The sequence below is a fragment of the Propithecus coquereli genome, unplaced genomic scaffold (genome assembly GCF_000956105.1).
Source record: "Propithecus coquereli isolate 6110/MARCELLA unplaced genomic scaffold, Pcoq_1.0 Scaffold10, whole genome shotgun sequence".
Taxonomy (NCBI): Eukaryota; Metazoa; Chordata; class Mammalia; order Primates; family Indriidae; genus Propithecus; species Propithecus coquereli.
The window spans coordinates 18,833,166-18,844,675 of NW_012133858.1; the positions used below are offsets into that span (position 1 = coordinate 18,833,166).

At 35.3% G+C, this 11,510-nt stretch overlaps 1 protein-coding gene across 1 annotated transcript in view; it reads right to left on the bottom strand.

The window, feature by feature from the left end:
• The window catches only part of VPS8 (vacuolar protein sorting 8 homolog (S. cerevisiae)), a 213,907-nt gene that overhangs the window by 157,978 nt on the left and 44,419 nt on the right, over positions 1-11,510 (bottom strand). Inside the window, 1 exon segment of the mRNA XM_012640004.1 lies at positions 11,376-11,465. Coding sequence (XP_012495458.1) covers positions 11,376-11,465 — 90 coding nt within the window.

Here is an 11,510-nt window from a genome sequence, read left to right on the forward strand (position 1 = left end):
ATTAACTCAAAATAGATCACAGATTTAAATTTAACACATAAAACTACAAAATTTCTAGGAAAAAAATAGGAGAAAATCTTCAGTATTCACGATCTTAGGTTAGGTTAGGTTAAGAGTTCTTGCAACTTGATTTTGAAAACACAATCTGTAAAAGGAAAAGTTGATAAACTGGACTTCATCAAAATTAAAAACTTTTGCTCTACAAAATATCCTGTTACGAGGATAAAAGGAAACTACACATTGGGAGAACCACCTATCCAATAAAGGACTAGAATATATTAAAACTCATGGAATTCAACAGTAAAATAAGAACCAATCCAATTAGAACATAGGTAAAACACACATAGAGGTATTTCACAGACGATACATAGGTGGCAAATAAGCACATGAAAATACGTTCGACATCATTAGTCATTAGGGAAATACAAATATTATTTGAAATATCATTATACACCTATCAGAATAGCTAAAATAAAACAGTGACTTTACCAAATGTTGGATGTGGACTAACTGGATCACTCACACATTGCTGGTGGGAATGCAAAATGGTATAATAGCTCTGGAAAACAGTTTAGCAGTTTATTAAAAAATTAAATGTGCAACTATCATATAATCCAGCAACTGCGTATCTGGGCATTTCTCCTAGAGAAATGAAGACATTTTCACACAGAAACCCATCCATAAATGTTTATAGCAACTTGATTTTTAATAGTCCCAAACTGGAAACAACCCATATGTTCTTCAATGGGTAAATGGTTTTATCAAACCATAGTTCATTCATGCTATGGAATGAACTACCCAGCAATAAAAAGCAACAAACTTTGGTACATGCAACAACCTGGATGAATCAACAAAGAATTAGACTGGGTTAAAAAAAAAAATGTCAATCCCAAAAGGTTATATACTATATGATTCCATTTATACAGCATTCTTGAAATAACAAAATTACAGAGATGGGTGCCAGAGGTTAAGGAGGGGGTGGGGGCAGGAGGGAAGTGGGCGTGGCTATAAAAGGGCAAATGAGGGATCCATACAGTGATGGAAATGTTCTGTGTCTTTACCTTATCAACATCGATATTCTGGTTATATAACTGTACTATAGGTTTGCAAGATGTTCTCATTGGGGAAAACTGGGTTAAGGGTATGGGATCTCTTTGCATTATTTCTTACAAAGGAATATGAATCTACAAATATATAAAAATTTAAAATTTAATTAACAGATAAAGAGGATACACATAATCCTCATGCTTGCCCCTGTTTCCACTCACTTAATTAGGGCTAAATCATCCAAATTAATGCTTTTCATCTGGCTTCTTAAAGAAACCAGGTCTTTATCAATTTTGAACATTTAAAATCACAGGCAAAATCAAATTTTAGTTAAAGCCAAATCTATTTCCATATTTTAAGCCTTCCTTTCTAGAATCTGATTATGGAGAGACAAACTAGATTGTCCAGTGGATAATCCCTGGTGGCAACCTCTTGGATGCCTGACAATGAGCTGGTTGGGACTAGTAGCTCTCTACCTCCCCTGTGACAAGGGCTATGCACAGACTCAACTTGCCATAGAATCTCTGCAGAGTTGCCTCGCTGACATTTCCAGGACAAGGATACAACCACCCTGAACAGCTGGTACCCAAACTCAGATGACCTCTCTCCAAACCTATTTGGAAAGCTGCTCTCATGAGAACCCCAAAAATGAGGAGAATGGGAAAGTACAGGTCCTTCTCTTCAAGTGAAGGTCTCAGTCCACACAGCCAGACCTCGTCTACATATGTCTCTATGGAAGCTGAGAGATCAAGGGCTTTTGACATAGACTTCATAATACCTGCTTTCAGACTATTCCACTCAGTCTCAAAAGTATGCAAAGCTGAAATTTTGGTCTCTAAAATTTAAAAAAAGGAGGGGAAGCATAAATATTTCTTTTATCTCTTCTTTAATGCATAGCCCTATTTTTGGTCAAGAAGATTGCTTCTTGTGTCAGATATTTGTGTGTATTTAAGATGTATTAAAGAAGGCAATGTGGATATGCAAATAAAAAACTGAGCTGGCTGACAGAATACCTAAATTTAAGCCTGTCAATTGTTTGAGTGCCTGAGTACATCATTTTATTGCATTGTGACTATCTTACCATCTGCCAAGTGTAGATATAATCTCTGGCATTCCCTATTTCATGGGGATGATTTGAAAAGAAATAACAGATGCAGATTCCTTTGCTTTTTGGAGTAATGACACTAATTCTCTTAATTTACATTCTATAATCAATCAGGTAATGAAAACTTCATTGTTTGAAAATGATTCAAAATTTTAACATAAAGCCTAGAATGAATACACACATACACACACATACCAATATAGATAAACATACATACACACACACACACACACACACACGCACACACAATAGATTTTCATGGGCTATCAGAACGAGGCAGCTAGTATTCCCAGGATTAGTATATAAACACCCTGAGCAGCAATATAGATACAAATATCTGTCTGTATATGTGTGTATTTATTTTTCTTTTTTTTTTCAGGTCTGATGATAAAATAATCTTGTAGGAAAAATCTGATTCCCCAGAACCAGTACTTTAATCAAGACTCAGGGATAGGGTGGTGTACCGGACATCAACACCGTTTTCCTTTCCTCGAATCATCTCAGAGGAAGGATTAGACCAGGAAAGCTCCTATTGCTTCACCTTGGGTTCAGCTTTTAGTCATTGTTCACTCTTTGGCATCACCTCTAAAATGCAAAAATATATGCCTACAGCTGCTATGAAAATGGCCTTGAATGATTGGATTTTCATGGAAATGTTAAATGAAGCTGGAAGGAGAACTTAATAACAATTGATGTAAGGCTTCATTAAGCTCTTTTAAAATTACATTATTTTTCAAATCCTTTTGAAAATGGATTCATATTACAGCATTAAAATGCTTCATATTTATTTATACTTCTACCTTGCTTCAAAAATACACACACATGAGCATAACATAATAAAATAATCCAAAATACTGTTTCTACAGTTAATTGATCAGCTTCTGAGTTTGAAAACCCTGTTAGCAACTCAAATCAATCATTCAAGTATGTTATTGTGGTTATCCTAAAATGAATTCACTTGTATTTTTACTTTTTTACAGATTTCAGTATCTTCTGAAAACTCATATATTACTTAGTTTTCTCTATTTCAAAGTGAGCTACATGACAACACATTGGTCTGAGATTATCAAAGAATAAACTGTGAGACAGAACATAGTATAGTATAGGGTCAAGGCTCCTGAGTCAGACAGCCTGGGTATGTATGGTGGTTCTATTTACTGGTTCAATGATACTAGGCAAATTATTCAACCTCTCTGTGTGTCTATGAGTAATCTGTAAAATGGGGATAAACAATAACTACCTCAAGAATGTTTTAAAAATTAAATGAGATAGTTGTCACGTAGATAGCACACAATAAAATGAGCCATGATTATGTACATATGTGTTGCAAATACTAAGTTCTACATCTGGCTCTCAGTTCAAACCTCCTAGAATTAAATTTAAAACATACTCCTAAAGCAGGCAAACACTACATACAACATAAGTTCTATATTTTTAAAAATTCTCTCAACAAATATTTACCATGGGCACCAAACCATATACTGGTAACAAAAATCAGAGATGTCCCTAAACTTATACAGGTCCCTAAACTTAGTCTTGCTGTGGCAGACTGACATTGAATAAGTAATTTCAGTGAATAGCATTTTACAAAGGAATGTATCTGTCTTAATCTGAGGGTCAATTAAGCGGCCACCTGAAAATAAATAGGAGCTAGTTAGGCTAAAAAGAAATGAGAAAGAATTTTTTATGCAGAGAGAATACCAGGCACAAAGGCTCTGAGTTAAGACAGAATGGGGGCTGGGCACAGTGGGGGCACCCTGGGGAGGCTGAAGCAGGAAGATCGCTTGAGATCAGGAGTTTAAGACCAGCCTGAGCAAGAGCCAGACCCCATCTCTACTAAAAATAGAAGAAAAATTAGCTGGGCATCGTGGCATGTGCCTGTAGTCCCAGCTACTTGAGAGGCTGAGGCAGGAGGATTGCTTGAGCTCAGGAGTCTGAGGTTGCTGTGAGCTACGATGATGCCACTGCACTCTACAGGGGTGACAGAGTCAGTCTCTGTCTCAAAACAGAGAGAGAAAGAGAGAGAGAGAGAGAGAGAGAGAGAGAGAGAGAGAATGAGGACATTAAGAAACTGAAAAGAACTCTAGTATGGTAGAAATGCAGAGAATTAGGGGCAGTTAGGCAAGGATTTATCATGCAGGGCCTTAGAAACTGTTAGGGAACATAGTATTTACTTCCAAAACAATGGGAAGGCCTTAAAATATTTTAAAATCAAGGAAGCATCATATCTGGACTTATACATTTCTCTATGGCTGCTGTGTAGAAAATGGAATGAAATGCAGTATGAAAATGTGCAGGCAGATCAATTAGAAGGCTTCTGTAATATACCATGAGAGAGATGATGGTCACATGGACTACAAGAGTGACAGAATTGATAGCATGCTGCAAACAGATTAGGGAAATAGTTAGGAGGCAGAATAGACCGAAACTAGTAAAAGACAAGAATCACTCGACTTGTTCTAGGTGCATGTAGATTCACTCACTAACATACGAATCATCAGAAAAGGCTTTGTGAGAAAAAGTTTTGAGTTTGAGGTACCTACAAAACATCCAAACGGAAATGTAAATTAACAACTTACTATAAAGATCTCAGAACTCAGAAGAGCAATCTGGGTTGGAGACATTGGTTAGAGAGTCATTTGCCTATATTACCAAGGGAGAGAATGCAAAGCAATGATTCTTAAACTTTAATGTGCTTAAGAGTCATCTTGGGGGCTGATTATAAATCTTGGTCAACAATCCCAGATAGGCTGATGCAGTAGGCCTGGGAAAAGACTTATGAAAAAGTATTTTTTAATAAATATCTTCAAAGGATTTTGAAGCAAATGGTAAACAGATACCTTGAGAAACGTTGATACAAAAATAGAAGACAAGACTATTGTGATGAACTGTTACATTTATTGGTTAAGTAAAAGAGAAGGAAGAAGAATGAACAAAGAAAGCCAATAAACAGCCAGAGAGATAGGGAAAAAACAGGAATGTGTGATACCAGAGAAGCCAAAGGGACAGACTGTTTCGAGAAGTCGTTGATGTGTTGAATGCTGCCGAGGACCAGTAAGATGAAGAACAAAAGGGTCCACAGACTTTATAGACATGGAAGAGGTTAAAGAGTGAGAGGGAGGTGAGGACATGGAGACAACTCTTACAAGATGTCTGGCTGGCTCTGTAAAGGATGGGCAAACAAGAGGCATAAAGATATCGGTGTGGTATGGGGCAAAGAAGGGATTTGTTTGCTGTTTGAATTTGTTTTAGGATGGGAAATAATAGAACATATATGGATCTAGATGAGGGAAAGCCAGAAGAAAAGGCAAGTCTCAAGATGTAAAAGACAGAGAATACTTTAATTCCTTTTTATTCTACTATTTATCATATAAATTATAATTATAGGTTTAAATCTTAAATCTTCTCTTAGATAAATAAAAGCCATAGCCTATAAAAAACATCACAAGATCCAAAAGTTATTTTCTATAACTAAGACAAGGCAAAATATTGACTGATCTCTGGAGGAAAGCAGAAATACTGAAATAGCCTTACATATTCTGAATCTATGGAAAAAGTGAGGCTCCTCATCAAAGGCAGAGATCAAAATTGAGGCAGCATCCAGGAGTGCCACCTGCTGGTAAAATATAAATTCTCAGTATTTTGATTGAGATGGAAACCAGCCTTAACAGGAATTTCAACTAACTGGATTAAAGGTTACTATGTTTTCAGGGATAATTTCTTGATGCTGATACAGAATCTCAGATCTTCCCACCCAACAAAGGAAATCTTTTATAAACACTCCTGATCAGTCGGTCATCCTCCCTTTATTTGAATACATTCGATAATAAGAGGTGCATAAATCCAAGAGCTGTTACACCATCAGTAGGTCATTTTAAGCAGAAATACACCTTCTCCTAATTTCTACCCACTTCTATACTAGCCTTCTCCCTGCAGCAGTACAGTAAACCCCATATGACAGTCCTTCACCATCCATAGGTAGGCATGCCTCCACTTACTTTCTTCTCAGATTAAATAAACCAGTATTTTTTTTTTTTTTTGAACTGTTGTTTTTAAAATCTGCCACCATTCCAGTTGTGGGATGTGGCTTAGTTTGCCAACAGCCCATAAGGTTGGTTTTATTTCCAACAGGTACTATTACTTTACCTTATCTGAACCTTAATACACTATTGGCTCCTACTAAAGTTTGTGGTCAACTAAAATCCTGTCCAGCTAGATCCTCCCAATCTAGTACTCACAAAATTTAACTGTTTGAATTGATGAATCTAAATCTTGATGTTCATCCTTGTTAAATTTCATCTTATAATGATTTTGACTGCACTTTCTTGTCGAGATCATTTTGAACCTTGATTCTTACTGTTATCTAAATTTGACAAGCCAGGCACTAAATCTTCATTCAAACCAATGATAAAATCTTGGGTATGAAAGAGCCCTAAAATGTAATTAATACTAAGCCACTAAATAATATTCTTTGGGTGGGGATAGTCATCTAGCTGTAAATCCATTTACTATTTACTAATATATTTCAGCCACAAGGATAATGGAAAAATTAGACAAATGTGCCAATAAAAATCGGTATGTTATGTCACAGGCATTCCAGGAATATATTATCCTCACATTCCCTTCAAAAAGGCAATTGTATGAGTTTAACATAGTTGTTTTGACGTGAACTTGGAGAAAATGCTCACAAACCACACTGAGGTTACCAGCAGAGTTAAGTCCACTCTTCTTTTAAAAAAATACACCTTAAGAGTCAATCTATATAATTATTTTATGATTATATTTATGATTAAACACTTAAAACAGCAGATTATGAATAACCACACATGCATTTCACTCATCCTGATGGGCTGAAGATCACCTTTTCTAGAAGAAAAGTGTCCTCCTAAATAAAATAAACTGTGTCTCCCCTGCCTAAGCATCCACACATACTCGAGAATGCCTTATTTAAAAATTGATCCAAAGTTCCTTACAAATTATTCTTGTTGGCTCAGATTGTTCCAACAGCACTCTTTGTTATAATTCCACTGAGTCTTGAGATTTGAACAATCATAATGAAACTAAATGTTACATATGCTGGGCTTCGTCTTTTTTCTTTAATATATTTATCTGGACTTTTCCACTTTAAAACCATTCTCTGTGCTCATGAAAATGGAGGCAAAATAAGAAGTGCTGTTCTATGGTATAGTGTTGCAGTCCAGATGTGAACCCTGAAGCCCAAATGCTTGCATTCACATCCTAGCTCTATCACTTAATACTGTGTGACCTGGAAAAAGTTATGTAACCTCTCTGTGTGAATAACAACAGTACCGACCTTACAGAGTTTTAAGAATTAAATGAGTTAATATGTATAAAGGGTTTATAACAGTCCCTGCCACACAGTAAGCATTAAATAGTTAAGATGCTAATCATCTTGATCATTTATTAACATCACCCGTTCTCACCCATGTTTTCCCTATGCTGGCTCTAAAAACAACAGTACACTAATAGTACACTGATTAGTTAAGAGCTGGGTTTTGAAATCAGACAGACCTGGATTTGAGTCCCGGCTCCACCACTTACCAGCAATATTACCTTGAAATGTCACTTAATCTCCCTAAGCCTAAATTTCCTCCCCTATAAAATGAGGATAAAAACAATATTTACTCCATGGGGTTGTTGTGAGAATAAAAATGAATGTCATACAGTTTACATAGTACCTGACATATAGTGTATGTTCAGTGAATCTTTCTTAAAAATCCCTCTTTAGTACGCCTTCATATTTCAGTGGGCACAATCTGGACCATACCATTCTCCTTTCTGACAGTCTTAGAGGTTCATGATACTTGCCTCTCTCCATATTTGTAGATGTTCTATGAGTTGAAAACAGATCTTTCTCTCGACATTACTTTCTCCTTGAATTGTTCATGGTTATCTTGTCAAAATTTTAAAATTTCCTATTCCTTGTGAACCCGTTCTTTTTTGGCGCCTGTAGCTGTGAGATTGTGTGTATATTTTCTTCTGAAATATTTGCTTTCTAAAATACAGGATTCATGCTCAATATATTTTTCATTGTTATTTTAACGGTTAAAGTAATAATTTTTCTCTTAAGAGTCTATCCAATCATTAGTATCTTCTCCAATCACTAGTAAAAAATTGAGTCCAGAATAATGGTTCCCTCAATTGTTTCTTTTACCTCCTATGAAACTAAATCATTGATAAATCAAAAATTTTATCAGATATCAGAGTGAGACTTCTAATAGATATTTAGACAGTTACTACCATTACTACTACGGTTTGTTTCTTTATAAATTTTATAATCTGTATCAGAAACCATCATCTATAGTCCCTGTCATCTGAGATTTTTTAGTATTTCTCCATCAGAATATCACTTTTGTTCCTTTGTTCTCTTAGAAAGAAAGAAGTTCTCTACCACATTCCTCCACCCCCCATCCCTAACAACATGGTGGTGTCTATATTCTACACACACACTCCATTTCCCCTTCTAGCTTTCCCTGTTGGCTATCTCTTTTTCCTTCAATAAAGTATACCTTCCAATAGCCAGAGTTCTTTCATAAATACTACCCTACTGCCTCTTGGTAATAGGTATATTCTTGTTAAAATATTAAGCTTTCTTTTCTATCTATACTGCCTTAGTACACAAAAATATTTATATACAAGGCATTGTTCCCAAACCATTTTGTTTCCAAATGCTTTCTTTCTGCCATATGTTTTCTTCTTACGTTATTTATTTTTATAATTTTATCTGGGCTTATTTTTCCTTCTCTACTGATAAACTTAATAAGCCTCTAGCCAAACACAGTAATGAAAGTGACTCCACCAGAAGCTCACTAGTGTGGCATCAAACAGTACAGTCCAGGAAACCAAATGCTCCTCTGATACCACTCAACTCTCACTTCCCATATTTATTCTTGCCTTCCAAAGTTATGAGCATAAAATAGAGATATGAAAATATAGGACCTGTGCTTGCTCTTCAGAACTCCAAAATCCCTATATTTCTTCTAAATATTTCTATTAATGTAAGCAAAAAATTATTTTGATTAGACTGCAAACTTTAAGACAGTAAGGACCATGTATGTTTTACTCACTATTGCCCAGTGTCTAGTACATGTTAGACCAGGCAATCCACACTTTAGCCCATGGGCTAAATCCTACCCAAAGCCTGTTTCTGTATTGTTCACAGATAAGAATGGTTTTTCCATTTTTAAATGGTTGTTAAAAAAGCAGAGAAACAAAAAGAAGAAAAAAAATGTGACACAAACCATTGTGGCCTGCAAAGCCTAAAATTTACCATCTGTTTCTTTTCAGAAAAAGTTTGCTGACCACTCAACTATTTGTTAAAAGTAGGATGAGATTAAATCAGTAATAAAAAGTCTCCCAACAAAGAAAGCCCAGGATCGGATGGCCTCACTGCTGAATTCTACCAAACCTTCAAAGAATTAACACCAATTCTCCTCAAACTATTTCAAAAAATCAAAGAGGAGGCAATTCTACCTAAATCATTCTATGAGGCCAGCATTACCCTGATACCAAAACCAGGCAAGGCCACAACTAAAAAAGAAAACTACAGGCCAATATCCCTGATGAACATAGACACAAAAATGCTCAATAAAAATACAAACTGAATCCAACAGCATATCAAAAAGATAACAGACCATAATCAAGTGGGATTTATCCAAGGGATGCAAGGATGACTCAACATATATAAATCAATAAATGTGATACATCACATCAATAGAATGAAAGACAAAAACCATATGATTATTTCAATAGGCATAGAAAAAACGTGATAAAATGCAACATCCCTTCATGATAAAAACTCTCAACAAACTAGCCATAAAAGGAATATACCTCAACATAATAAAGACCACATATGACAAGCCCACAACCAACATCATATTAAATGGGGAAAAGCTGAAAGTCTTTTCTCTAAAAACTGGAACAAGACAAGAATGCTCACTTTCACCACTCCTATTCAGTATAGTACTGGAAGTTCAAGCCAGAGCAATCAGGCAAGAGAAAGAAATAAAAGGCATCCAAATTGGAAAAGAAGAAGGCAAACTGTCCTCCTTTGCAGCTGATATAATAATATATCTAGAAAAACCTAAAGACTCCACCAGAAAACTCTTAGACTTAATGAATAAATGCAGTAAAGTTGTAGGGTACAAAATCAATATATGAAAATCTGTAGCATTTCTATACACCAACAACGAAATAGCTGAGAAAGAAATCAAGAAGGCAATTTCATTTACAATAGCTACAAAATAAATAAAATAAAATAAAATATTTTGGAATAAATTTAACCAGGGAGGTAAAAGACTTCTATAAGGAAAACTACAGAACACTAATGCAAGAAATTGAAGAGGAGACAAACAAACTGAAAGACATCTCATGCTCATGGATCATAAGAAATGTCATTAAAATGATCATATTATACTATCCAAAGCAATCTATGGATTCAATGCATTCCGTATCAAAATACCAATATCACTTTTCACAGAAATAGGAAAAAAATCCCAAAATTTGTATAGATCTTTATACATTCTATGCATGTAACAAAATTTCACATGTACCCTATATAGCAATAACAAAAGGGGAGGTAGGGAAAGAGGAGGGAGCAGTAGGGATGGAGAAGGAAAAACAGAGATTTGCAAAAAATATAATTGGAGATCACTGCAAATAGTAAAACCCACATAATAAATACTATACATGTCTTTAAAATATTCCTTGGCTTTCATTTTCATTAAGTTCCAGGATAAACTAAAGGTCTTTCATTAGCATATTTTAGAGATATTTTTTTGTAACTGAGCTATTCTTGAGTCACAGGTGCTCCTAGTAGAACTAAATTTAAACCTTGGCAGTACACCTCTTCTCTGAATAGCCTAGTTAACATAAATGTTAGTCATCAACAAGGTGTCAGCCACTATAAGGTGTCAATTTACAGGTATGTACCTTCATATATATATATATCTCCTTTCTTTCCACACAGTACTATGTGGCTAAGCACTATCACTCCACAACATTTTACTCATCTGTTTCCAGTTGACTGTATACCCATTACTTCAAAATTTAATCATTTAGAATTCCACCTGCCACAGTAAAGTTTTGAATACTAAAAAATATTCAACTAAAACATGAAAGTCACATTCTCAAGTAATATAGAAGAGCAGTATAGTAGAGCTATTCATAGCATTGTCTATTAGAGGCACAAGCAAAGGCATACCTGAAAATGCTGCTCCATCACCTGGATTTTTCCTTGGTCTGGACACTTTTTCAGAGCTCGATCTGCATAATGGAACAGGATTTCTACCATCTGTAAGGAAAATAGCCTTGTATATAAATTAAAATATATCTCTAA